The 27,736-nt window shown below is 52.8% G+C and overlaps 2 protein-coding genes across 5 annotated transcripts in view; both read right to left on the reverse strand.

Annotated features, from left to right (window-relative positions):
- Positions 1-4,846: 4,846 nt before the first annotated feature.
- On the reverse strand, positions 4,847-14,415 carry CABP5 (calcium binding protein 5). Its single transcript, XM_086690246.1, has 6 exons — positions 14,145-14,415; positions 12,942-12,972; positions 11,833-11,976; positions 10,564-10,673; positions 7,019-7,166; positions 4,847-5,395 (listed from the first exon to the last, which is right to left on the reverse strand). The coding sequence occupies exons 1-6, from the start codon at positions 14,205-14,207 to the stop codon at positions 5,370-5,372; spliced, it is 522 nt and encodes a 173-aa protein (XP_086546372.1). The 5' UTR covers positions 14,208-14,415; the 3' UTR covers positions 4,847-5,369.
- A 1,945-nt stretch (positions 14,416-16,360) lies between these two features.
- The window catches only part of LIG1 (DNA ligase 1), a 39,550-nt gene continuing 28,174 nt past the window's right edge, over positions 16,361-27,736 (reverse strand). For all 4 annotated transcript variants that reach the window (XM_086690250.1, XM_086690248.1, XM_086690249.1 and 1 more), the window contains exons 21-27: positions 25,920-26,064; positions 25,714-25,796; positions 24,352-24,504; positions 21,637-21,690; positions 20,644-20,787; positions 16,746-16,838; positions 16,361-16,622 (exon numbers count right to left, since the gene is read on the reverse strand). In XM_086690250.1, coding sequence (XP_086546376.1) covers positions 16,539-16,622; positions 16,746-16,838; positions 20,644-20,787; positions 21,637-21,690; positions 24,352-24,504; positions 25,714-25,796; positions 25,920-26,064 — 756 coding nt within the window. In that variant the 3' untranslated portion in view covers positions 16,361-16,538. The remainder of the gene's footprint in view (positions 16,623-16,745; positions 16,839-20,643; positions 20,788-21,636; positions 21,691-24,351; positions 24,505-25,713; positions 25,797-25,919; positions 26,065-27,736) is intronic.

Consider the following 27,736-nt stretch of genomic DNA (forward strand, 5'->3'; position numbering starts at 1 on the left):
GGTGAGGTGCATAGCATACCTGGGCAATGCCGCTGTGAAGGTGACATCCGTCCCTTCCAGCACGATTCGCTGGGGTTGCCAGCAAGGTGAGCTCCCTGTCCCAGAGATGAGGTGAAGTGGGGGTGGGGGAGGGACGGGGACAGCTTCCCAGATTAGTAAGAGGTGGATGAACCATTTTGGACCCAGAAAGGTGCCGTGCCAAGTGTTAGGTCTGGGAAGCCTTGGGTGTGCAAAGTAGGAGAATGGAATTTCTCAAACTGGGGCATGAGAAGGAAAGATGACCTTGAAAGGAGATGACCAGGACTTCACTGGGCCCCAAAAGCCATGCACCAGGTTACTGACCTGCTACCCACTGAGTAGCCAACAGAGAAAAAGGTAGGGTTCAGTTCTCCTCCTCGTTGCATGGGTCCTTCCCCCACCTCTGCACGTAAGTCCTCAACTCTCCACAGGACCAACTTCTCTCTCCCTTCCAGTCTTTTCTTCTGATTCCAGTATTCTCCCCAGACCCCCTGTGTGGGCCCACTGACCTAATCACTCAGGATGTCTGGGATTTAACAAACAGAACCCTTTCATCAGATATGTGGATGGCTCTGGTGTTTCTGGCAATATTTGCCCTTATGATGCATGTGGCTTAGGGATGACACCAAACTTAGTGATTCCTCCCGAATTTTGCCTTGGCCATCAAAATCATCTTCCTGGAACAGAAGAGAGGCAACGGAATAGGTCTGGGGCTCTGGGTACCATCTTAACAGGGTGGCTATTAAAAATCACCCACAAGTCGTCCCCAGGCTTGGCTAGAATGAAGAACATTCTTAGTGCCCAGCCTCTGACTCTTGTCCACCAGAGCACAACTCTCTCCTTTGGGTCCCTCTTTCAGCAAGTCTAATACAGTGGCGGTGAGGTTAAGGTGCTCAGGGTTCAGTGCCTTATCGGCCGCCATGAGCCAGGTGAGGGGCAGGGGTAGGTCTAACCACTCTTGGCTCGGCCACCTCCTCTTCTGACTCAGTCTTGGAAGCCAATGCAATACTTTTTTATTCACATCACACTTTGAGTCAGTGCACACTTGTCACCTGAATGCTGGCTTTTGATTCTATTTTCAAGGGGAGGAGAAACATCTTCAGAGGAAGACGGACATACCAAGTGTGGAACCTGCTTCGTCTTTTCCTTTCGAGCTTAATCACCTTTAGAAATACCTTGTCCGCCATTTTGCTTAATCACTTGGTCCTTTGTGAAGAACAGAGGGGGGAAATGTGGCCTAAACACCAGTAAAGGAGCCCACGGTTAATCCCCCAGGGGGCTGCCTTTGTGCTTCCTGGAATGGGATTCGGTGAGGGACCTGGAATGAATGGTGAATCTCCTGGTAGGAGGTCAGATTCTCAGCCCAGGGGCCCCTTGGAAGGAACTGCATCCTGCTATCTCTTTCCTGGAAACCATAGATTTGGGTGGAGCATTTTTAGGCACTTATGAAATCATTAATAAACAAATTAGTAAGTAAACATAGGGTAGAAAGTTCATTGCAAGGGGGCCCCTGGGTGGCTCAGTCGGTTAGGGGTCCGACTTCGGCTCCGGTCATGATCTTGTGGTCCGTGAGTTTGAACCCCGCATTGGGCTCTGTGCAGATAGCTCAGATTTGGACTCTGTGTCTCCCTCCCTCTCTGTCCCTCCCCACTCACACTCTGTCTTTCTCTCTCTAAAAAATAAATAAACATTGGGGTGCCTGGGTGGCGCAGTCGGTTAAGCGTCCGACTTCAGCCAGGTCACGATCTCGCGGTCCGGGAGTTCGAGCCCCGCGTCAGGCTCTGGGCTGATGGCTCAGAGCCTGGAGCCTGTTTCCGATTCTGTGTCTCCCTCTCTCTCTGCCCCTCCCCCGTTCACGCTCTGTCTCTCTCTGTCCCAAAAATAAATAAAAAACGTTGAAAAAAAAAATTAAAAAAATAAATAAATAAATAAATAAACATTAAAAAAGGAAAAAAAAAAGGAAAAGAAAATTCATTGCAAGACTACCTCAACTATTCCTTCCCCATGCCCATGGCAGACATGAGTAATCGATTACAGAATCTGCTTCCCTGTGAGCCCAGATGCATCCTTGTGTTATTATTGTTCGTTTCCCCTCCCCTTCCCCCCTCCTCCTCTTTCATGAAACCCTCTGAGCAACTGCTACCCCTATCCCACACTGCATGCAGACATCAGGAATAGATTTTCACCATTCAGCCTCATTGGGTACCAATCTGATTGTCTGAAACGAGGTTGCAGAGACATTTGAGAAGCCTGAAGATCCCATGGGAGATCTTTTCCACTGTAGATCAAGACCAACCAGATGACCCATCCTTCCTTAATCACATACAAACAGGCCACAGGAAACCTGGCTCTCCTGCCCCCAGCTGCCACACAAGACTTCAGAGACAGACAGACATACTTCCTTTCCCTCACAAACTTTCCACCTCTGCCCCCTCAACCCAGGCACAGCCCTGTTCTTGAAGCTACCACTCTGACTCCAGCCTCGGTGCCTTGCTTGTGTGGAATCCCCCTTCCCTGGTCTCTGCTGAGCCACTCAGTGTTGGAGATGGAGATGTGTCCCCGGATCCCCCTTCTGCAGAGGACCTGCCCAGCTCTGGCCAATGCTGTCTGCAGTGAGCCATCAGCCATCAGTCCCAAATCAGGGATGTCCTCAGCTATGGAGTAACCTCCCTTGTGCAAGGTCATGCTCTTCCCAGGGCAGCCTGTGTGCAAGTGTTGACTGAGGGCAGGTTAAAAGTTGAGCCAGTTCAACCCCAGGGGGACAAGTCAGAAGAGCTAGGTCAGGAGTTTCCGTGGGCTCAGCTGCAATGTGTGAGTTTGCATTCCGGTTCCTTCCCCAGGTATTGAGCCTAAGGACACTCCTTGATAAACCTCCTGCATACTCAGAGGAGGGATGCTGGGAACCCAACCTGAGATAGCCCATCATTAAGAAATGTCATTTCTGGGGGTGTCTGGCTGGCTTGGTTGGTAGAGCATGTGATGCTTGATCTTGGGGTCATGAGTTCAAGCCCCATGTTGGGAGTAGAGATTACTTAGAAAAAACAAGAACTTAATAGTCATGGGGACCCTGGGTGGCTCAGTCAGTTAAGCATCCGGCTCTGGCTCAGGTCATGATCTCACTGCTCGTGAGTTTGAGCCCCGTGTCAGGCTCTGTGCTGACAGCTTGGAGCCTGGAGCCTGCTTCTGATTCTGTCTCTGTCTCTCTCTGCCCCTCCCCTGCTCGTGCGCTCTCTCTCTCTCTCTCTCTCTCTCTCTCTCTCTCTCAAATATAAAATAAAAAACACACAAATATTAAAAGAAACAAACAAACAAAAACTTAATAGCCACAGGTGGTGAGGGGCTCCCGAATGGACAGTGCAGATCTAGAACATTCCATCATCATGGAAGATCCCAGGGGGTTGCGTGCCTCTAGAATACAAGCTCCTTGAGGTCAGGTACCTTTTCATTGCTGTATTTCCATCACCTGGAGCAATGCCAGGCATATAGCAGGGACTCAGCAAATATCACATTGAATAGGTGAGTGGGATGGACAGGTGTATGGATGGAAGGGGATAGAGCTGAGACAGGAGGCAGAAACCGTATTTTAAAGGGTGATCTGGATTATGTCACTCCTCTGCTTAAAGCCCTCCAAGGTCCTCAAACGCCTCTAAGAACACACACGGTTTAACCTCTGACCGTTCTGACTCCTTACCACCTACCCCCCTCCAGCCACCATGACCTCTTGCTATCCCTCCAACAGGCCAGCTACATTCCTGCCTCAGGGCCTTTGCATTCACCCAACACTGCGTTTGAAGTGCTCTTCCCCTCCATATGCCCCTGGTGCTCAGTAGACTCCTTGCCCCTACCGGGACTGGGGACTCCTCCTCATTCCCAGATCCCTTAATCACCTTCCTGCTCCATTTTGCTCCATATCTCTTTCCATCTTCTGCCATACTAACTAGGATTATATTTACTCATGTATTTTGTTCCGTGTCTGTCTCTTCCCTTCATAATGTAAGCTCCTCGTTGGGGGGGGGGGGAGGTGGCGGTGGGGATCTGTGTATTTCATTCACTGAGATAGAGCTATTCTTGGAAGAGGGCCTTGTATGCAGCAAGCACTTCATACATCACTACTGAATAAATGAAGTGCCAGAAGGGAAGGGAGGGAGAGGGAGGGAGGGAGGGAGGGAGGGAGGGAGGAAGGAAGGAAGGAAGGAAGGGCAAAAGGGAAGTGGCCACAGCGAGAAGTTAGGAAATACATTATTCTGGTTCCACTCTTTTAAATTTAAATTCTATAAAGCGAGGCTATTGAGCCCCAATGACCCATTGCATACAACTACTTAGTGGGTTTCGAAAGTGAAATAAACTCGGTGGAAGGGTGTGACACGAATCCTGTACTTTGGGGACCTTGCGTTACTGGGGCATCCTGCCCACGGGCAGAGGTGAGGAGGAAAAGACCCTCTGGTTTCAGGGTGCAGGTCAGCGTAGGGTGTGAGGGCTGGCCCGACTCCCCACCTACCAGAGGCAATCGCCCTGAGCACCCAGGGCAGACAGACACGGGGAGGGCGGGGCAGGGAGCTTCTAGGAACAATTTCCACACCACCTGGCCGAGCTGAGGATTTGAGAATTCCCCCATCCTCTTTCTCTTTTGCGCGATGACATTTTGCAGGGGATTAATTCCCCGGGGATCAGCTTGCCCTAAACCTCCGTAATCCAGATTTATGGTTTAATTCAGTGGCCTGAGTATCTTACCCAAGTTATCTTACACCACGAAGTAGGAGGCGGGAGGGAGAAAAGAAACAACCACCACCAGACTGTGCTTCCAGGAAATCAAGAAAACGGACTAAGCTCACTTTGGAAGCCTCTTTAATGGAACCATTCCCAAGCCCGGTCTTCCCAGGAACCCTGTTTATAGCCCCAAGATTGTCATGCCTCCCTCTTACCGACAGAAAGAAACCGAGGAAATCTGAAGCAGCTGAAACAAGAAGGGGGAAGGGTGGCCCATGGGCTGAGCTTTTTGAGAGTCTGACCCAAGAGGACACCAGGGAAGAGACTCTGCTGGGGTGTAGGCATTGGGGGTTACACGAAGTCAGGAGATGTCATTAACCTCTGGAATTGGTGGGGTGGCGCTGACCTTGGTCCTGATCTCATTTCTAGCTTCTTATCTCATTCTAGAGAGGTTCCCCCTCACCCCGCCCGCCATCCGGGCAAAGCCATCACTTTTGGTCCAGCCTCGACTCACACAATGCAAGGCCAGTCGCCACGCACCCTCCCACCCTCTCTCCTGGACGGGCCCGAGGGGAACTGGTCTTCCACAAGTGCGGGGTCCATGCCTGCCTGGTGGGGAGAGACCGGGGGCTTCCAGAACCTCCTCAGCGAGACATCATCTTCACAAACTCTGCAAAGAAAAGCCCCTGGTAAGGCGCCGATTTGTAAGAGCACTTTTTGAGCCCTTTACTATGTGTCAGGAACCAAGGGTGATCTTTGGGAAACCCTCTGCTCCTCAGTTTCTTCGTCTCCAAAATGGGAATCACAGGATCGCCATATACCTTACACAAGTTTCCCAGACGGTTAAACGATAGAATGCTTACAAGACCCATGAAGCGTTACACAACCGTTATGACTATCTTATTTCATCTTTCCAACCGATCCTGGAGGCATAACTACAATTTCCCAGATAAGCAAACGGAGGCCAGTGAGGTTGACCAATGCGCCTGAGGCCACGTGGACGGTGAATGGAAAACCTCGGAAGGAACGCACTGACTCTGCGGTGACTCCATGCCCCATGAACTTCTGGGCCCCACCCAGGTCTTGAGGTCCATCTGTCTTTCCCCTGCGCGGGGCTGGCCCGAGGATCTGTCTCTTAGCTCGTCCAGACTTTCAGTGATGCCCCACGTACACCTGAGCCTGGTGAGACCCAGCGGGCATCCCGACAAGATTTCCTCAGTTACAGCCAGGCCATAAATGCCTCCTGAGTTTCCCTACTGGGAATTACAAGCTGATGGGTCAGAGAACATCCCTGACCGGCCTCCAGGATTTGACATCCCAGGAGGCCAACACAACTCAAGGCAGCGAGGTCTGCGGCGATTATGTCCTTTGAAGGGAGGGGGACAGGGAAGCCTTTGTAGGGCAACAGATACGGGGGATACAGCCAGCTGAGGACGAAGGGACGCTTCATGGCAGAGACCGAGCTGTGCCGATTCCTGAGGGATGGAGAACACCGGGGAAGGTACCGGAAGCGGAAGGGACATCAGAGAGGGAGAAACCGGATTTAGCGAACACAGAGCAGGCACCCAGTGTGCACCAGAGCGCAGCGACCCCGAGAGTGGGGACAGAAGTGCGGCCGGGGGTGGGGGTCACACCAGGGATGCACCTGAGTATCAGACCGACAACTCAGCTTTTGTCCCCCGGCAGCAGTTAGATGCTGGGGCGCCTGAACTAGAGTCACCATGATGAGACTCTGACCCTCCCTGTTAGGTCTCCCACGAAAATGGTCTCCACTCCCATCCGCACAGGATTCCCACGGGTTCCCTTCCACCGATCCCTCAGTACACGTGGGACGAGCTCTGTGCCAGGACCGGGGTGTGTAGGGAAGAAGGGTTCAGTCCGGGGCCTCCTCGGGAGGAAACAGGCGAGGCGCTATTACGAGCTCGGGTGATGTCACCCTCAGCGCTGCGGCGGAGGCACAAGGGGGCGCCGAGAGGAGAGGTGGGAGCACCTTCCGGTGGCATAACTGAAACTGGGCCAGCGGGAAGGGGCAAGGGCGTTCCCGCCCCGACAGAGCAGCAGCGTCACGCGTGACTTCTCTGGGTGGCTAGGACAGGTAAGAGACGACCTTGAATTTGAACCCCGTGCATCTGACCCCAGAGCCCCAGCTGGTGACCGGTCCACTCTCCCGACGGGGCATTTCGTTCTCGACAAAGGCGCCCCGTGAGCCAGGGAGGGACAGGCACGGGGGAGGTAGGAGTGAGCCCTGGCTCAGAAAGCCACCCGCGCGGCGGCTGCTCCCTCGCGACGTCACCTTCAAAGTCGACCGTGCCGTCTCCGTTCACGTCCGCCTCCTGCACGACCTCCGAGATCTCGCGAGGGGTGAGCTTCTCTCCCAGAAGCCTCTGCATGGCCTGCTGCAGCTCCCCGAGGGTGATCTCCCCGTCCCCGTTGGTGTCAAACTGCTCGGGGCAGAGGCGCGGTGTTGGCAAGGACCGTGACCACAACCACAGCGGTCGGGAGCTAAGCTAAGCGCCCGTCGTGCACTCGAAAATGTCCTCAGCTCCCGGAGGGCGGGTCATTTTCACGGTCGTGTTCACCGCCCCGTGGCAGGTCCCCCAAACCGTGCCTTCCCCACGGTGCAATATTAGTTAAATTAATGAACTATTTTCAAACCTCCATGCTGCACACCCCTAACCAACCCGCACAGAAAGTCTCGTCCGGGCCATCTCCCCAGCGTGGGGGGCGTGGGGGGGGGGTGGGGGGTGGGGGCAGCTAACCATCCTCGTCTAGCCGCGCTGATGCTAACCCGGCTGAAGCCACAATCGTCTCTTGCCTGGACCGTCATGACGGTCCCCTGATTGGTCCTCTGGATCCCATGGTGGTCCACATCTCAGGACCTCCTGTTCCTGTTCACTTAAGACAGAAATCAGGGGCCCCTGGGTGGCTCAGTCGGTTAAGCATCTGACTTTGGCTCAGGCCGTGATCTCCACGTTCGTGAGGTGGAGCCCGGCATCCGGCTCTGTGCTGACAGCTCAGAGCCTGGAGCCTGTTTCGGATTCTGTGTCTCCCTCTCTCTGCCCCTCCCCCACTCATGCTCTGTCGCTCTCTCTCTTCCTCTGTCTCAAGAATAAAAACACTTAAAAAAAAAAATTAAACAGAACTCAGGGGCACCTGGGTGGCTCAGTCGGTTAAGCATCCCACTCCCGATCTCAGGGTTCATGAGTTTGAGCCCCGCATTAGGCTCTGCGCTAACAGCACAGAGCCTGCTTTGGATTCTCTCTCTCTCTCTCTCTCTCAAAAATAAATAAACTTTAAAAAATAACAACAACAAAAAAATAACAACATAAAACAGAAATCAGATCTTGTCGCATCCCCTGCTGAAAATCGTCCAGTGGCTTCCTCATCCCCCTCCGTGATATCCTGGCTCGTTCCGAGACACACAGACTCCTATGAGGTTGGCCCTGCTTCCGCCAACTCTGACCCTTGTTGATCGCCTGCCACTTTCTCTCCAGCTCGGGACTCCAAGCTCCAAGACCTTGCTCTTGCCCACATCTGCCTTCCTGCCTTCCAGCGTCCGTCCACACCTGCTGCTTCCTCAGCCTGGAACATGATCCCCCCCCCCCCCCCCCCCAGAGCAGTGCCGTCCAGGAGAAATACAGTGCGAACTGCATGACTGATTTAAAATTTGCTAGTAGCCACGTTTAAAAAAAAAAAAAAACGGTGAAAGAGAACAGCGACTTTTTAAGTAGACCTCACACCCTGTGTGGAGCCCAACGCAGGGCTTGAACTCATGACCCTGAGATCATGACCCGCGAGGAGATCAAGAGTCAGACGCGTAACCAACTGGGCCACCCAGGCGTCCCACACGTAGATGTGTGGCAGAGCCTGATCTCGGGGTCGTGAGGTCAAGCCCCATATTGGGTGTAGAGATTACTTAAAAATAAAATCTTGAGGGGTGCCTGGGTGGCTCAGTCAGTTAAGCAAGCGTCCGCCTTCGGCTCGGGTCACGATCTAGCAGTTCGTGAGTTTGAGCCCCGCATCAGGTTCTGTGCTGACAGCTGGGAGCCTGGAGCCTGCTTCGGATTCTGTGTGTGTCTCTCTCTCTCTCAAAAATAAATAAACATTAAAAAAATTTTTTAGTAAAATCTTTAAAAATTATTGAGCTATATTACATTTTTTAATTCACACTGGATTTCGGAAGACTTAGCATACTACCATAGTAAGTACCTATACTTAGCGTGATTAGTTAATGTGCTCAGTGCACACGTATGCTTAAGCCAAGGATACTAAGTCTGAATCCAGGTGTATTTTACCACCGATAGTGCCTCTCAATTCAAACACCAAATAGTACAGGAAATACTTGACCTGTATGCACCTTGTATACAATTTAGAGTTGAAAGGGTAGATCTACATGCCCAAGTTTTTCCAAACAAAATGTTTCCCAATAACTGAATTGAATATTTGTTTTTGTTTTATTTTACTTTACTATTTTATTTATTTTATTTTATTTTATTATATTTTATTTCATTTTATTTTTTATATTTTATTTTATTTATTTTATTTTATTTTATTATTTTTTTATATTTTATTTTATTTTATTTATATTATATTATATTTTATTTTATTTATTTTATTTTTTTATATTTATTTTTAATTTAATTTAATTTAATTTAATTTAATTTAATTTAATTTTATTTTATTTTATTTATTTTTATGTAGGCTTCACGCCCAGCACAGAGCCCAATGCAGGCTTGAACTCACGACCCTGAGAGCAAGACCTGAGCTGAGATCAAGAGTCAAACCCTTAGCTGACTGAGCCACCCAGGCGCCCTGTGTATTCCTTTTTAAAATTCAAACAAATTGAATTTATATTCTGTTGAATGTCAAAGGAAATTAAGTAAATAATTGAACTGAAACTAACCAGAATTAGAGAAAATGAACAAATCAGTTCCTCAAGTCATACTGGCCATGTGTCAAGGGTTTGGCAGCCACAGGTGGCCAGTGGCTACCATTTTGGACAGAGCGTTCCTTTCTTTCTTTTTAAAAAAATTTTTTAATGTTTATTTATTATTGAGACAGAGAGAGACAGAGCATGAGCACGGGAGGGGCAGAGAGAGGGGGAGACACAGAATCCGAAACAGGCTCCAGGCCCTGAGCCGTCAGCACAGAGCCCGACATGGGGCTCGAACTCACGAACCACGAGATCATGACCTGAGCTGAAGTCGGACGCTCAACCGACTGAGCCACCCAGGGGCCCTGGACAGAGCGTTTCTGAGATCACAGGCAGTTCTGTCAGACGATGCAATTCTAGATCTTTACGTGAAGCTGGGGCAGAAAAATGACACAGCTGAAAGGGGGAGATCTTCCTGGGATTGGGAACCCACGTTTGCACAGCTCCAAAGTCTTTCCTTCCAAACGCTATGCTGTTCTTTACTTTCGCCGCCTGTACTGAAAGCTCTGAGAAAAGCATTTTATCGGGGGCCGAGCGCATTTCAGCAAACGCCTCACCCTCCCTGGGTCTCATGTGTTAAGCATCTGGGTTAAACCAGATTATCTCTTTGCGTTCCCCTCTGGGATCTCAAGTTATTGGATTCCTTCTTCCCATTACAGTCATCAAGATGAGAGGTCCTAACATGGGCTAGGGGACTGCAGGACCTTGGGTAAGATTTAGTAAATTCCACGAGCCTCAGTTTCCTCATACGCATGACTGAGATAAGGGGCTGCTTACTCCCACCGTTATTTGTGATGATTAAAAAAAAAAATCGGTGTGGGTGTGTTCTGTCCCCGCTTAAAGCCCAATCGTAGACCCCTGGGCTTTCTTCAACTACTTCTAGCATCGCGAAACTCTCAACTCACTTCCTTGAAGGCATCGCGCATCTCCTGGACGCCGATCATCCCCGCCGTTTCCTCAAGCAATTTGGGGGTCATCAGCTCCACAAAGTCGTCAAAGTCTACACGGCCACCCACTGGGGACAGAAGAGGCAGATCTAAGTGAGATTCCGTGTGCCTAAGCCACCATTACCTTCAAGGTCTGTTCGAGGTAGACCTGTTCTGACCTCTCTACCTTCTGAGAACCTTCCCTCTCGGCCAACCCGGGCCCCAGGGTCCCTCTAATCCAAACCGGGGCGGATGGGGTGCACAGGGTGGCAGTAAGCAGCTGTCCGTGTGACTTCGAGCAAATCTCTTAATTGATTCAGATCTACATTCGCTCCTCTGTTTGTCTGTGCGCGGGGGAGTGCGAATTAAACGGGAGCCACGTCCCTTCCAGATAGGAACACGATCCTGTCCTGGCGTTCGACCTCCTTTCCTCCGTGACATGCCCAGAAACAAACCTCAGAGCGATTCTGGCCCGGCTTCCTTCTCGAAAAGCCGGTGGTGATGGCAGTAAACCTACATCCCTAACCAAGAGCCTGACCTGCGTCACCTCCTTTGTCGCAATCGCACAAGGAGTGACATCATTTCTGCCTGACGGGTGGGGAAACTGAGACTCAAGAGTGGGGGTTGACTCCACTTTTCAAAAGGGGCCGGGGCGCCTGGGTGGCGCAGTCGGTTAAGCGTCCGACTTCAGCCAGGTCACGATCTCGCGGTCCGTGAGTTCGAGCCCCGCATCAGGCTCTGGGCTGATGGCTCGGAGCCTGGAGCTTGTTTCCGATTCTGTGTCTCCCTCTCTCTCTGCCCCTCCCCCGTTCATGCTCTGTCTCTCTCTGTCCCAAAAATAAATAAACGTTGAAAAAAAAAAAAAAGGGGCCACAGTCGGGGTGCCTGGGGGGGGCTCAGTCGGTTGAGCGTCCGACTTTGGCTCAGGTCACGATCTCACGGTTCGTGGGTTTGAGCCCCACGTCGCTCTCTCTCCCCCAAAATAAATAAATTTAAAAAAAAAACCCACAATCAGTAAATGACAGAAATGGGCCTTGAGTCCAGATCCTGCCTCTAAGGTCACCATTTTTATTCACTTCAAACGCTGCCTCCTCGAGTACAGCCTGAGCTGCTCGGACTCCCAGTGGCTTCCGGACTCCCAGGGCCGCCTACCCTCTTCCTTACCTGCCGCTCAGCCTCCACATCCTTCCCGATTCCCCCCACCAGCCCGCCCCCAGCCCCAGTCCTTGTGCCCACCCCCGGCCTCACGGTTCATGCGGATTTGCTGGCCCAGTTCAGTCAGCTCCATCTCTGTGGGCATGTAGCCCATCGTCCTCATGAGATTCCCCAAATCCTTACAAGAGATGAACCCATCTCGGTCCTTGTCGAACTCAAGAAACGCTTCCCGAAGCTCTGAAAGCGAAGAGAGAAGAACTTTGGGGGGGGACTTGAAACGGTGAATGGGGCAGACTGGCTGGGGAGACTTGAAACAGTCAATGGGGCAGACTGGCATCCCCTGAAACGATCAGGGAGGTGCCCACGAGAGACTTGTCGAGGAACACGTCTTTGAAAACCAAAATTTCGAAAAGGGGTGACATACAAAATGTGGATGGAGATGTCAGCGTGCAAGTGGAATCGGTTCGTGAGACCGCAAAGGGATGGCCCCGGAGTCTCAGATTCTGGGGGTGAAGTTATGGGAAACTTCAAAACCACCAGAAGAAAAACCAATAGGTTTTGATTCACCTTAAACGTCATGCATACGGACGGGCGCCTGGGTGGCTCAGTCGGTCGAGTTTCCGACTTCGGCTCAGATCACGGTCTTGCCGTTCGTGGGTTCGAGCCCCGCGTCGAGCTCTGTGCTAACAAACAGCTCAGAGCCTGGAGCTCGCTTCGGATTCTGTATCTTTCTCTCTCTCCCCCTCCCCTGCTCATGCTCTGCCTCTCTCTGTCTCTCAAAAATAAATAAATATTAAAAAAAAAAAAAAAAGTCAGGCATATGGGGCACCTGAGTGGCTCAGTCGGTTGAGCATCCGACTCCTGATTTTGGCTTACTCAGGTCATGATCTCACGGGTCATGAGATCGAGACCCATGCCAGGCTCTGCGCTGACAGCATGGAGCCCGCTTGGGATTCTCTCTCTCTCTCTCTCTCTCTCTCTCTCAAAATAAACTCATGCATGCGTCACTCCTGGATCTCCGAGACACTTGGGGATGGGTTTGCCTTCTAAACACTTTGGGAGGTGCCTAAAGTACCATAAGTTCCACAAATCGTGGCTAAGTGGGAGGAGAGGGAGGTGGGACGAAAGGGTCTACACGGAGATGCACAAAGAGCGGCTCAGTGGCAGGTGACCATGGGGTGTCTTCTGGGGACAGAGGTTACCTTCGATCTCATCCTGTCCCAGCGGTCTTTCCTGGAAAGGAATGCAGAGAGGGAATTTGGAGAGGGTCAGGGATCCAGCGTCCACTTCTCCAACCACGTCCCCTCCCTCCTCTGAGCGATCCCTCTCCTTTCCTGTTTCTCCTCCGTTCTTGCTGGTGCCACCCACCCCTTCCTTCCCTTCCTTCGCTCACCTCCTGCCTCCCACCCACGGCTCTTTGCTTCTCGCCCTCTCGCTCATCGCTTCGCATTTCCTCTCTCCTGTCCTGGAATCTTGATCTCTCTCCCTCTGCCCTTCCTGAACGGACATCCATCCCACTGTGCTGAAAGGGGGCCTTGGATGCCATGGAATCCAGTCCCCTCCTTTTCCAGGAGAAGACAGTGAGGCTTAGAATCAGAGCAAACGTGCTCAGAGTGCCAGCTCTGGGCCAGACGTCCACAGTCCCTTCATTTAAACCTCAGAACCACCCGGTGCAGGGCAGGACCAAATAAACAGCATTCCCATCTTTATAAAAGAGGAAGCGGAGTGGGGCGCCTGGGTGGCGCAGTCGGTTAAGCGTCCGACTTCAGCCAGGTCACGATCTCGCGGTCCGTGAGTTCGATCCCCGCGTCGGGCTCTGGGCTGATGGCTCAGAGCCTGGAGCCTGTTTCCGATTCTGTGTCTCCCTCTCTCTCTGCCCCTCCCCAGCTCATGCTCTGTCTCTCTCTGTCCCAAAAAAAATAAAAAAAATTAAAAAAAAAAAAAAAAGTTGAAAAAAAGAGGAAGCGGAGGAACAGAGAGGTTAAGGAAACTGCCTGAGGTCACACAGCTCCTAGGGGCAGAGCCCCTCCCAAGGCGGGGAGACTTTAAATCACTCCCTCCAGGCTGTGCAGCAGGTCAGATGCAGCGGGCGCCTGAGATCTGAGTTCTGAGTCCGAATTCTTCCCGCTACACCCCCTGGATTCTTACCCCACCCACCCCATTCTTTCTCCCAAGGCTCAGAATCCCTTTTGTGGGGACCAGCGTTCAGCTACGGCGGGGCCGGAGGATCCGTGCCCCCCACGACCGGTTCCTAACCCGGCTAAGAATTTCCAATCACTGTTGCCGCCCCCGTATCTGGGACACCGCGAGGGTCAGGCTTGGGGCCGTCGCACCCGACCTGGGAAATCCCACCGATTCGCAGCTCATCTGAAAGCCTGACAGTTAAAAGCGTGCTGCCGCCTCACCCGCTGTTTCTCGGCGATGCCTTTTCTCAGGAAGATGCAGGCGGGGCCCACAGGGACCTGCATGGAGGGACGGGGACCGCTCGGCAGGCACCAGGCTCAAGTCGGCTCCCCCTCCTTCCCGTCCCCCTCGGTGGCGGTGGCTCAGCCTCCTTATCTTCTCGGTCACTCCTCCGCCAACTCTTCCTGCCTCTCCCTCGGCCCCTGGTGTCCGCGAGCTGTGACAGCTGGATCAGAAATCTCTACTCGGGTTGGGGAGGGGATCAGAGCTGTGTCTGCCTCCCCATCTGGCTCCAGTGAGACGGGCGGGGATGGGGCGGGCGGAGTGGGGGGAGGCCAGTCTCAGGCTCTGACCTTTCATCCCCAGAATAGGACTGGAAAGATCATTGCAAAAATGGGGATTAGAGCCCAGGGCAGCCCTTCATTCATGTTCCGGGCGCTCACCGCAGGCCGGGCCTCTGCTGGCCTCTGGGCGGGTAAAGACATAGAGGGCACGGCCCTGGCTGCCGGGAGCTGTGTGCCACCCGCGAGGGCCAGCTGGCGGATGCAGGAACCCAGGGACTGGGTCAGAACCCTGGCTTCAGGAAGCGGGCACGCATCGCGACCAACAGGGTGCTGTCTGGGCTGCTTCTGCTTGTCTCTCTTCCGTCTCCCTAAATGATGTGGGGGAGGGGAGGGGAGGAACGAGGTGGGCATCCATGCTGGCGAGGGGAAGAAGTCATACCCACGTGTCACCGCCCAAGGAGGCAACGAGGGTCTCTACCCCGGGGGTTGGGAGGGGATCCAAGTAGGGGGAGGTGCCCGCAGAGAGGCGGCATGGCCCAGGGTGCCGGGTGGGAACGTGAGCGTGAGTGGAGAGAGGCGGCGTCTACATGACATCTAGCGTCTGGGGCTTGACTTCTAAATAGCATTCTGCACTCAAAGGAACCGAGACCGGGAGACACGGCCGCTCCCATGACTGGAACAGGACCAGCAGGCAGATGCGCCTAGAAACAAATCTTGGGCCGTGAGGCCAGCACAGCATTGTGGGGTCACAGCAAAGGAACACGGACGCCAGCCTGAACAAGCTCCACTGGCCAGGTCGGGGGCCATTTGGAAATCCAAAGAAAGAACAACAGATTACATAGCATAACACAGGACACCAGGAGTCCCCACAGACAGGAACAAAAAGGGCCAAGCTTGACCACATTTACCTACACGGCACAAAGTATCCCCTTACAAGGTACTAATTGCACGGGAGAGTCGCTCTGTAGGGGGGACACTGAGCAGACACCATCTCGATCAAATGATTAAGACGAACATCTCCAGGGGCGCCTAGGTGGCTCAGTCAGTTGAGTGTCCAAGTTCGGCTCAGGTCATGATCTCGCAGTTCATGGGTCTGAGCCCCACATCGGGCTCTGTGCTGACAGCTCGGAGCCTGGAGCCCGCTTCTGATTCTGTGTCTCCCCCCTCTCTCTGCCCCTCCCCCTCTCACTCTCTCTCTCTCAAAAATAAACATTAAATTTTTTTTTAATTAGGGGCACCTGGGTGGCTCAATCGGTTAAGCATCTGACTTCAGCTCAAGTCATGATCTCATAGTCCGTGAGTTCGAGCCCCGCGTCGGGCTCTGTGCCGACAGCTCAGAGCCAGGAGCCCGCTTCGGGTTCTGTGTCTCCCCCTCTCTCTGCCCCTCCCCTGCTCATGCTCCATCTCTCTCTGTCTCAAAAATAAATAAAAATGTTAAAAAAAATTTTTTTTTAAATTTTGTTTTAAATTAAAAATAAATAAATAAAATGAACATCACCAGCGGGGCACGTGGGTGGCTCAGTCGGTTAAGCATCCGACTGCTGGTTTTGGCCCCGGTCGTGATCTCACAGTTTCGTGGGTTTGAGCCCCACCTCCGGCTCTGCACGGACAAGCGAGGAGTCTGCTTGGGATTCTCTCTCTCCCTCTCTCTCTCTGCCCCTCCCCTGCTTGCACGGTTTCTATCTCTCTCAAAATAAATAAATAAATAAATAAATAAAAATAAATATCAATCAATCAATCAATCAATCCATCCTTCAGTTACACTGGCTACATTTCAAGGGCTCGGTGGCCGCGTGTGGATAAAGGACATTTCCAGCCCTGCAGATAATCCCACTGGAAGGTGCTGGTTCACAGTTCCCATCTGTCCCCCGCCGTCCACGTGGGAGCTCCAGGAGCCGCGCCCCCAGCACCCAACACAGACTCTGACACCATGGTGGGGGTTCAATAATTATTTATTGACAACACAAACGACTGGTGAAATCCCGGATCCCAACTTACACTGTCCCCGTGCGCGCGCACACACATCTGACACTCAAAACCCACTCGACTGTGACACCGGATTTGCTGAACGACAGAGGTGATGCCCCCGCTGCCCCCGGGGAGGGTGGGAGCCTAGTAGAAATCTTCCGGGTCGGAGTCTAAGTCCGCGCCCTGCTGGTTTTGAATCTGACTCTGCTTCTTATACAGAGAGGCCACCTGAGGACAGCGGGTGGGAGTGGGCGATCAGAAGCCCCGGGGGGTACCCCTCCCCCCCCATTCCAGAACCCACCGCCGAGAAGCCGGCCTGGCCAGGCAAGCCCACCCGGGCCGAGGCCTCACCTGGGCACTGGTGGTAGCCTCCTCCGGCTTCTTGTCTTCGCGGACGCGAATAAACCGGGGGAAACGGAGGGAGATCCCCTTCTCGCTATCCACCTGGGGGAGGGGCGATGATGGAGACGCTCCTGGGGTCTAGCCCACAGGCCACCTACGCCAGCGGTCTCCTATCCAGTCTCCTCTCCGCTCCCTCCCCTCCGGCCTCAGCTTCCTCGTCCACACAATGGGGCCAAGCAACAGGTTATAAAAATTAAATAAGGCAACAAAGTGCTTAGTTAGGACCATACCTGGAGCGTAATAGGTGCTTAAGAAGCACCAGCTACCGCAGCTGTTATTATATTATTATTCTTAGGGCCGAGAGGCAGGATAGCAGAGATGGGGTGCAGGTTCTAGAACCAGAGGCAGGGTGCAAGTCCCAGCTCCCAACTCAGGAGCTGCGTGACCTCCGCTCCCGGGGCTCTATTTCCCCAGCTGCACACTGGGGATGTTCAGTGTCGTGAGGACAGGACGCGTGCGTGTGAGTGCCGAGCCTGTGAGCACAGTGCCCGCTTCGCACAGACGTTCCACAAACGCCGCTCCTGTCACTTGTCACCGGGGCACCCTGACTGTCTAGGGTGGAGTCTGAGTGAGAATTTTCGAAAAAGAAAGTCGATTTAAAAATAGGAGTCCCAGGGCGCCCGGGTGGCTCAGCTGGTTGAGCGTCTGACTTCGGCCTAGGTCATGATCTCGCGGTTCATGAGTTCGAGCCCTGCATCAGGCTCTGTGATGACGGCTCAGAGCCTGGAGCCTGTTTGGGATTCTGTGTGTCCCCCTCTCTCTGCCCCTCCCCGCTCACGCTCACTCGCTTGCTCTATCAAAAATAAACAAACATTTAAAATGAATAAATAAATAAATAATAAAAACAGGGAGTCCCACTACCAAAACTGAAACAGGAAGAAATAGAAAATTTGAACAGACCCATAATCAGTAAGGAAATCGAATTAGTCATCAAAAATCTGCCAAAAAACAAGAGTCCAGGGCCAGATGGCTTTCCAGGAGAATTCTACCAAACATTTAAGGAAGAGTTAACACCTATTCTCTTGAAGCTGTTCCAAAAAAAATAGAAATGGAAGGAAAACTTCCAAACTCTTTCTATGAAGCCAGCATTACCTTGATTCCAAAACCAGACAGAGACCCCACTAAAAAGGAGAATGACCGACCAATTTCCCCAATGAACATGGATGACCGACCAATTTCCCCAATGAATCCTCAACAAGGTATCAGCCAACTAGCTCCAACAATAGATTAAGAAAATTATTCACCACAACCAAGTGGGATTTATACCTGGGATGCAGGGCTGGTTCAATATCTGCAAAACAATTAACGTGATTCATCACATCAATAAAAGAAAGGACAAGAACCATACGATCCTCTCAATAGATGCAGAGAAAGCACTTGACAAAATACAGCATCCTTTCTTGATAAAAACCCTCAAGAAAGTCGGGATAGAAGGAGCATACCTCGAGATCATAAAAGCCATATATGAACGACCCAACGCTAATATCAGTGGGGAAAAACTGAGAGCTTTCCCCCTAAGATCAGGAACAAGACAGGGATGTCCACTCTCGCCACTGTTATTCAACATGGTACTGGAAGTCTCAGCCTCTGCAATCAGACAACACAAAGAAATACAAGGCATCCAAATCGGCCAGGAGGAGGTCAAACTTTCACTCTTTGCAGATGACATGATACTGTATATGGAAAACCCTAAAGATTCCACCAAAAAACTGCTAGAACTGATTCATGAATTCAGCAAAGTGGCAGGATATAAAATCAATGCACAGAAATCGGTTGCATTCCTATACACCAACAATGAAGCAACACAAAGAGAAATCAAGGAATCGATCCCACTTACAGTTGCACCAAAAACCATAAAATACCTAGGAATAATCTAACCAAGGAGGTGAAAAATCTATATACTGAAAACTATAGAAAGCTTATGAAAGAAATTGAAGAAGACACAAAAACATGGAAAAAGATTCCATGCTCCTGGAGAGGAAGAACAAACATTGTTAAAATGTCGATACTAGGGGCGCCTGGGTGGCTCAGTCGGTTGAGCATCCGATTTCAGTTCAGGTCATGATCTCACAACTCGTGAGTTGGAGCCCCGTGTCGGGCTCTGTGCTGACAGCTCAGAGCTGGAGCCTGCTTCTGCTTCTGTGTCTCCTTCTCTCTCTGCCCCTAACCCCCTTGCATTCTGTCTCTGTCTCTGTCTCTGTCAAAAATAAACAAACGTTAAAAAAAAAATTTTAAAAAAGTTGATACTACCAAAGCAATCTACATATTCAATGTAATCCCTATCAAAGTAACACCAGCGTTCTTCACAGAGCTAGAACAAATAATACTAAAATTTGTATGGAACCAGAAAAGACCCCCGAATAGCCAAAGCGATCTTGAAAAAGAAAACCAAAGCAGGAGGCATCACAATCCCAGACTTCAAGCTATACTACAAAGCTGTAATCATCAAGACAGTATGGTACTGGCACAAAAACACTCAGATCAATGGAACAGAACAGAGAACCCAGAAATGGACCCACAAATGTATGGCGAACTAATCTTTGACAAAAGCAGGAAACAATATCCAATGGAATAAAGACAGTCTCTTCAGCAAATGGTGCTGGGAAAACTGGACAGCGACATGCAGAAGAATGAACCTGGACCACTTTCTTACACCAGACACAAAAATAAACTCAAAATGGACAAAAGACCTAAACATAAGACAGGAAGCCATCGAAATCCTCGAGGAGAAAGCAGGCAAAAACCTCTTTGATCTCGGCCGCAGCAACTTCTTACTCAACATGTCTCCGGAGGCAAGGGAAACAAAAGCAAAAACGAACTACTGGGACCTCGTCAAAATTAAAAGAGAAGGAAACAATCAGCAAAACTAAAAGGCAACTGACGGAATGGGAGAAGATATTTGCAAATGACACATCAGATAAGGGTTAGTGTCCAAAATCTATAAAGAACTTCTCAAACGCCACACCCAAAAAAACAAAGAATCCAGTGAAGAAATGGGCAAAAGACATGAACAGACACTTCTCCAAAGAAGACATCCAGATGGGCAACCGACACATGAAAAAATGCTCAACATCATCATCAACAGGGAAAGACAAATCCAAACCACAATGAGATACCACCTCACACCTGTCAGAATGGCTAACATCGGGCTCTACTCTTGACAGTGTGGAGCCTGCCTGGGACTCTTTCTCTCCCTCTCTCTCTGCCCCTCCCCTGCTCTTGCTCTCTCTCAAACTTAAAAAAATAAAAATAAAAATAGGAGTTCGCCTTTAAATGGAAGTCCACGCCCAATCATAAAAGCATACGCTGGCTACATTTTTGAAGGACCAGAAGAAATCACAAAAGAAATCCATTTTTAATTCAAGATTTCTGGAGGGGAAAGCAAAGAGCGACCCCAGCGCCAGCCACAGGGTAGCGTGTCCCCCGTACGCTGACCCTTCAGAGCTGGTGCTGAGGACTGAGCCATGGGTGACAGAAATCAGCCCGGGGAATTTTAAACCTTGGTAGCAAGAAAATGGATTGAAGGAAGTGAAAAAGCGCCATAAGCTTTTACCCAAAAGAACCGTGTTTTTAAAACTCACTGAAGAGCCAAAGGTGAGATGATTATATTAAAGGAAACAATTTCACTGTTTGCTTTCTAAACCTGGGGAATTGCTTTAAAAAAAAAAAAAAAAAGAAAGAAAAAGAGAGACTTTGACCCTGTTTCTGACACCCAAATAAAACCTAAGCTCAAGCTTTCCTGGCTATTATCAGCCTGGAAGCACAGGTGTGGGCTCCGTGATCCCCTGCCCATCCCCCATCTGGAAGGCTGACCCCAGGTCCCTCCTGCTGCACCCCTGCGACTCACCAGGCCCCGGGCAGCGGGGTAGATGGGGGACAGGGACAGATCGGCGCATTTCACCTCCCACACGGCGCTGGGGTCCAGCCAGTGATCGGGGGCCACGGCGCCGTCGGCCCGGACGTAGGAGCGTGGGGTGGGCAGCACCAGCGCCTGTGGAGAACAGCAGCGGGTGGGAGGAAGAGAGGGTCTTGGATCTCAAAGTCAAGGTGAGGAAATGGGCAAAAGGGATAGACGGAGACACAGACAAGCCTTAACGTAAAAGCCTGGGTGGGGACGGGGGTGGGGGGAAAGGTGAAGGGAAGAAATGAAGGACAGAGGCCCTGGGACCTGAGTTAAGACATCAAAGACAGGGGTGCCCGGGTGGCTCAGTCGGTTAAGCGTCCGACTTCGGCTCAGGTCATGATCTCACGGCTCATGAGTTCGAGCCCCGTATCAGGCTCTGTGCTAACAGCTCAGAGCCTGGAGCCTGCTTCGGATTCTATGTCTCCCTCTCTCTCGGCCCCTCCCCTGCTCACGCTCTGTCTCTGTCTCTCTCAAAAATAAATAAACATTAAAAAAAAAATTTTTTTTTTAAAGACATTAAAGATAAAAGGCGCAAAGACAGGGACAGAGACCCAGAGAGAGAGAGAAGCGAGAATGTCACAGAGGCAGAGACACCAGCACACCGGAAAGGGAGTCTACCCCAAGATGCCTGTGACCATGACAACAAACAGTCCCAATTACATTACCAGGGGCTTACCCGGCCCCGCGGGGATCCGCTCAGGGCCAACTCGGGCACCCCTGCGGTAGCGCCTGCCCCGCGGCTCATCCCCCATCAGCGGGGGCAGGAGCGGGGAAGGTGGTGGAGACCCCAAGCCCCATCCCGTCGGCCGGCCGAGCTGGGACTCGAACCTGGACACGAGGGACTCCCAAGCCAGCTCCACCGCCCTATGCCCCCCTCCCAGCGCCCCGCCCCCACCCAGAGGGTTCAGGGAGAAGAGAGGAGGCCGCGCTGCCCACCTGGAGGCTCTGGAAATGGTCCTCTAGCTCCTCGTCACTGAAGCCAGTTCCGAGCTGTGGGGAGGACGGCGGAGGTGAGAGGCGAGCTCGCAGGGCAGGCGGCCAGGCACTGCCCCCTGCTCCTGCCCCTGAGACCCGGCGACCTGCGCCTAGCGGAGGCCCCGCCCTCCCCCGGCCTAGCCGGCACCCACGAAACCCGCAGAGGAAGCTGCAGGGGGGGGGCCGGGTGCAGACCCCGGAGCGGGGACGCCCTCTCCCTGCTCTGTTCCTTCTGCCCCCCTGCTGCCCTTCGCCTTGTGGAGAAACCCTTGCTCCTTCCACCCGGCCTCCCGGGCCCTGGAGCCGCTCCCCCGGGGCTCCCCTCCCCGCCACGGGCCCCACAACCGGATGTCCTCTCCAATCTCAGCACAGCCAAAGCAGAACTCGCTGCCCGCGAACGTAGCCAGACAGCCGGCTTCAAACCGCACGTAGAAAACTTCCCCGCCGGGAAGCCCGTTTGGGGGTCGAGAGCCTGAAACGGCTTCCTACCTGTTGTCCGACAATAGCTCTTTCGGAAAACTGTGCTAGGTGCGTTCACGCAGGGTGGTGGCCGGTTGGGGCCCTGAGATAATCGGCCAACTGTAAAGCCGCTTCGGCCACGGGTCACCCGGGCTGAGCATCGGTTTAGCGGACAGAACAAAGCCGGCCCCACCGTAGCCGGCTGACTATAGGGAGTTCGTTCCGGAAATGGGGCGTGTGTTGAAAACTCAGCCGCAAGCGTTTGTCAACAGTCACGGGCCATGTCGCTAAAGCAGAGTCAGCGGCTAGTCGAGGGAGGACCCCCCCCCCAAAAAAGTCAATGACAGACCCCCGGGTGTCAGTTACAGGCCCCAACAGAATCCCCGACAGGGAAGAGTCATCAATTACAGGCCCCCAGAGGGAAAGAGGGAGTCTGCATCCTAGAAGCCGCGACTGACCGCCCCCAGCAACTCAGCCAGTGAGAAACTGTCATCCCCCCCAAACGGACGCTTTTTTCCCCAATGGGTTTTTGTTCAGAACAACCCCTCCCAACTTCTCCCTCCTCCAAAGAATTACATTCCTCTCCTTCGTGGGACCAGCTGTGGTTCTGCCATTGTCTGCGTGTCCCAAGCTGCAACGCTCTGCTGCTTCTGAATAAACCCGCTTTCAAATAACCGTTTTGTTTCTATTTTTAGGATTATATTAGCCCATTCAAGTCGTGTTTATAAAAGTCCTGGGGACAAGTGCAAACACCCTAATATTTTTTTATCCCTATGATACTTAAGCGTATCTGACGGTATTTAAAATGGTACTTAGAGGGGCGCCTGGGTGGCGCAGTCGGTTAAGCGTCCGACTTCAGCCAGGTCACGATCTCGCGGTCCGTGAGTTCGAGCCCCGCGTCAGGCTCGCATCAGGCTCTGGGCTGATGGCTCGGAGCCTGGAGCCTGTTTCCGATTCTGTGTCTCCCTCTCTCTCTGCCCCTCCCCCGTTCATGCTCTGTCTCTCTCTGTCCCAAAAAAAAAAAAAAAAAAAAACGTTGAAAAAAAAAAAAAATAAACCCGCTTTCAAATAACCGTTTTGTTTCTATTTTTAGGATTATATTAGCCCATTCAAGTCGTGTTTATAAAAGTCCTGGGGACAAGTGCAAACACCCTAATATTTTTTTATCCCTATGATACTTAAGCGTATCTGACGGTATTTAAAATGGTACTTAGAGGGGCGCCTGGGTGGCTCAGTCAGTTAAGTATCTGACTTCGGCTCCAGTCATGATCTCACCTCGTGAGTTCGAGCCCCGCGTCCGGGCTCTGTGCTGACAGCTCAGAGCCTGGAGCCTGCTTTGGATTCTGTGTCTCCCTCTCTCTCTGCCCCTCCCCCACTCATCCTCCTCTGTCTCAGTCGCTCAGAAATAAATGTTAAAGAAATAATAAAAAAGCAAAAAAAAAAAAAAAAAGGTCCTTAGTGGGTAAAAAGTGCAAAAAAAAAAAAAACACCTCATATACAGAGATTACAACTTTGAAAAAGTAGAAATAAGACGTTCCCTCAAATATTAGTAATTGTTACCTCGAGGCACTGGAATTATGGGTAAGTCTATTCTGTTTCTGTGGCAAAAGCCTCACATTTGTTGGGTCAACGACGTGTGTGGCTTTAAACAAAAACAGAAGCCACTGCATTTTCTAAGCTCCCTTGTGGATGGCGTTGGGAGCAAAATTCTGACCAATGCCACTTAAACAGAAGTTGCTTGCTGGCTGAGGCTGACACAGGTGGAACATCCCTTTGCTCAGGGGCCTTTCCCCTTCCTGCTGCTTGGAGCGTGGCCGTGATGGCTGGAGCTCCTGCAGCCGCATTAGGAAGGTGAGATTGGAAGCACACGACAAAGCCACTGTGCGGGGCGAGAGAAGCTGGGTCCCCCAATGACCTCGGAGAGCTGCCTGCCCCCCCTCTAGATTTCTCATTCTGTGGGAGAAAAACAAATCTCTCTGAAGCCATCACTATCTGTAGCTGAGCTCAGATATAGCTCATTCCTAACCTGATGTAGCTTCCTTACATCTTTCTACGCTAGTGTATTTTTCTACACAAAGCAAGAGTTCCTTGTGGGATCAGAAACAGCAAATAAAAACTAGGAAAAAAAATAACGCTTCACAGGGAGGCCACGAGAGCCTCTTGGTTCAGGCCCCCACCACGTTGAGTCGAATCGACTTCCCTCCAGCCTCCCGGTACCTTGCATATGGCCTGGAGCTCCTCGCTCTCCTCGTCGTAGGCCGCCAGCAGGAAACCCCCGTAGCGGCCGGCCCGCTTCCCACGGCCCAGGTAGGCGCCGATCACCACGAGGTCCAGGGTGTCACCCACGCCATCGAGGTAGTCCTTCTTCAGCTGGGGAGGGAAGGCAGGAGGTGAGAGGGCGCGAGGCACGGACCTCGCTGCCGGAGGCTCACGGGTGGGTGGGAGGGGGGAGTCTCGGGAGAAGACCACGGATGGCCACCAGGCCGGGGCTGGACACAGGCCGAGCTTCTAGACTTCCCGAGTGAATGGGAAAGAGGTGACCAAACTAGGAAAGGCTAGCAGAACTGAGGACAGGTCAGAGACCTTGGGGGTCCCCGTGGGTCCCCCCTTTCCGTTGGGACGAGGCGCATTCCGCTCTTTCACACGGAGAACATTTGCCATTTGTTCCAGGAACATTAACTCAGTGCCAGGCAGGGGCTCAGCCTTGGGCATGCGGCAGCAACAGTAAACGTTCCTTCCCTCCCAGTCTGGGACGGGGGGGGGGGGGGGGGGGGGTGGGCAGAGGGACCACGGGCCTCTAACAAACCCACGGGGCGATCCAGCCGGCCGCCCTCCAGCTGGCCTCCTGCTGTAGTCCTCCCGCCCCTCTCCAGGAAAGCCTCCTGCCCGCCGGCTCCCATTCTGCCCAGCACCCCCCCGTGCCATCCGCCATTCACGGCCAGCCAGATGTCCTGTGCAAAATGACAACCAGATCACGGGGCTTCCTGCCTAAAACCACCACCGGCTTCTCAAAACCCTTAGCGGAAAACCCAGCGTATTTTACAGCGACTCCCAACATGCTGTGTGATCGGGGGCCTGCTCTCAACCTCACCTCACACCTTGATCGCCGTGCTCCCTGCATGGACCGAGCTTGTTCCTACCTCAGGGCCTTTGCACTGGCTGCCCCCGCCCTTCTGCCCCGCCCACCCTGCTCTGTTCCCAGATCTCCATGTGGCTGACCCTTTCCTGTCGTCCACGTCTCCACACAAGCGTCACCTCGGGAGAGGCCTTTCCCAATCACCCAGAGCACGGCCAGATCCTCGCTGGCCCCAGCTCAACTTGCTCTCTTCACAGTGCTCACTGCCCCCAACGTCGGCTCATTTATGTCCTGGCTGACTCCCTTCCCGCTGGCCCCACTCGACCCAGGGGCCAAGCTCTGAGCCCACAAACTTCATCCAGCTTCCGCAGCACTCAGGCTCGCGGCGCTGGGAGGCAGCGGGGACGGAGGAAAGGTGCCCGCGCTCAGACAGGGTGTGGTACGGATCGGAAACCTGGAAGGCAAGATTTCCAGGCTTGGGAAGGGCAGCCGGGGCGGCTCACCTTGAGCCAGTTGTGTGATCTCTTGGCGATCTCGTAGGTGGCGTCGACGTCCAGGGTCTTTACCATCAGCCCCTCGCAGGAGTCTGAAGGAGACAAGGAAGCGTGGCCTTCGTGAAGCCCCGGGCTCAGGACGGCCAGCTGGCTTCCACCAGGGCAATCGCCCGGGGCGGGGCGGACACACGGCGGCTGGCCCCAGGCCCCCTCACCTTTCACGGACTGCTCCAAGAACTCGGCGATCTGGTCTGTGTCCTTGGTGTCCAGAGAGGTGGCGAAGACGAACTCGCCCTCCGTCTGCACGAAGTTCTCCCGGAGCAGCTGTCGGCGCCGGGAAAGGGGCTCGCGAACCAGGGACTGAGGGGGCAGGAAGGGAGAGGAAGAGGCGTCACCGTGGGGGTAGAGAAAGCATAAATCTGACTGGGGGGAGACGGGAAGGCTGTGTCACACAAGCCACCACGCAGGCTACGACGATCGCCCTGGGAGGGAGGAGCCACACCGGCCCAAGGACGCGAACCAATTTCAAGCAGAGGTCAAGAACACCGAGGGGGCTGGAGGCCGTTCAGTCCTGTGCCCTCAGGTGCGTAAGGCGGGGCCCCGGCCCTGCTGGCGCCAGAACGGACTCTTGTCATTGTGACTACCGTTCGTTGTTTTGTTTTTTTGATGTTTATTTACTTGAGAGAGAGAGAGAGAGCAGGGGAAGGACTGAGAGAGACCATCCCAAGCAGGCTCTGCACAGTCAGCACAGAGCCTGATGCAGGGCTGGATCTCGTGAACCGTGAGATCACGACCTGAACTGAAACCAAGAGTCAGACGCTTCACCCACTGAGCCACCCGGGCGCCCCCAAACGCTATCTTTCACATGCATCGTAAAAGTGGGTGGTTCAGGCACCGGCCGGCGTTCGGCATCAGGACCTCAGGACCTCGCCCGGCTTCCTCCGTCGAGGCAAAGGGCGAACCGGCCTCCAGGGGAAGGAGCTCTGCAGACCGACAAGACACTAACAAGAAGCCGCCAGACCGGTAAGTCACAGAAAGGCTGAAAAGATGCTCCGGTTCGTGAGTCGAGTGCAAGCGGTCGCCTTTCGGCTGCCAGATCGCCAAATGCTAATTGCCTATGGGATGATGGTGGTGATGGAGACGCATTTCACAGAATAAACACCGGTACGCGTCAGCCACCACGCCTGGGTCCCACGGCTCCCTCTGTCCCGAAGCAGGCGGGGCAAGGAGCTACTGGGAGCTCTTTATCGTGGATGAGGAAGCTGAGACTCAGAGAGGTTGAATCACTTGTCTGCGGCCCCACAGCCAGGGAGGGAGAGCTGGGCTGCGGGTGACAGCAGGTGGCCCGGCTCCAGATTCTTAACCCGTGCCCTGGAGCAGCGGTGCTCAAACGTCCCGGTCTCAGCATCCCCTTACGCTTTTTTTTTTAATATCTTATTTTTAAGCACTCTCTACGCTGGGTGTGGGGCTTGAACCTACAACCCCAGGATCAAGAGTCGCCAGCTCTCCTGACTGGGCCAGCCGGGCGCCCCACCGACCTCACACCCTTGGAGTTTACTGAGGACTCACTCCAGAGAGCTTTTGTGTCCAAAAAAGGGTTACTCTCCCTGATATTTACCATAGAAGTGATACAGTATCAGCTACTACGGCCCACGTTAACGCAGTTGCCGTATTAAAAGTGAGAAACCTTAACATTTATTAATTCACTTCCGGGGCACCTGGGTGGCTCAGTCGGTTAAGCGTCCGACTTCAGCTCAGATCGCGATCTCGCCATTCCGGAGTTCAAGCCCTGCGTCGGGCTCTGCGCTCAGAGCCTGCGGCCTGTTTCAGATTCTGTGTCTCCCTCCCGCTCTCGCTCTGTCTCTCTCAAAAAAAATATAACTCCAGGGCGCCTGTGTGGTTTACTCAGTTAAGTGTCTGACTCTCGATTTCAGTTCAGGTCACAACCTGTTTGTGAGTTCGAGCCCCCGCGTCGGGCTCTGTGCTGACAGCTCAGAGCCCGGAGTCTGGTTCGGATTCTGTGTCTCCCTCT

Source organism: Puma concolor, chromosome E2, assembly GCF_028749965.1.
Source record: "Puma concolor isolate L17-30 chromosome E2, mPumCon1.1.hap2, whole genome shotgun sequence".
Lineage (NCBI taxonomy): Eukaryota > Metazoa > Chordata > Mammalia > Carnivora > Felidae > Puma > Puma concolor.

Excerpts from the sequence above, each read along its gene's own strand:
- CABP5 (XM_086690246.1), bottom strand. The coding sequence starts at position 14,207 with ATGCAGGTCCCTGTGGGCCCCGCCTGCATCTTCCTGAGAAAAGGCATC. Across the intron at positions 10,674-11,832 it reads CCAGCAAATCCGCATGAACC|TGGGTGGCCGTGTAGACTTT; the intron begins GTGAGGCCGGGG and ends TTCTGTCCCCAG. Across the intron at positions 7,167-10,563 it reads TGCGCGATGCCTTCAAGGAA|TTTGACACCAACGGGGACGG; the intron begins GTGAGTTGAGAG and ends TGCCCCGAGCAG.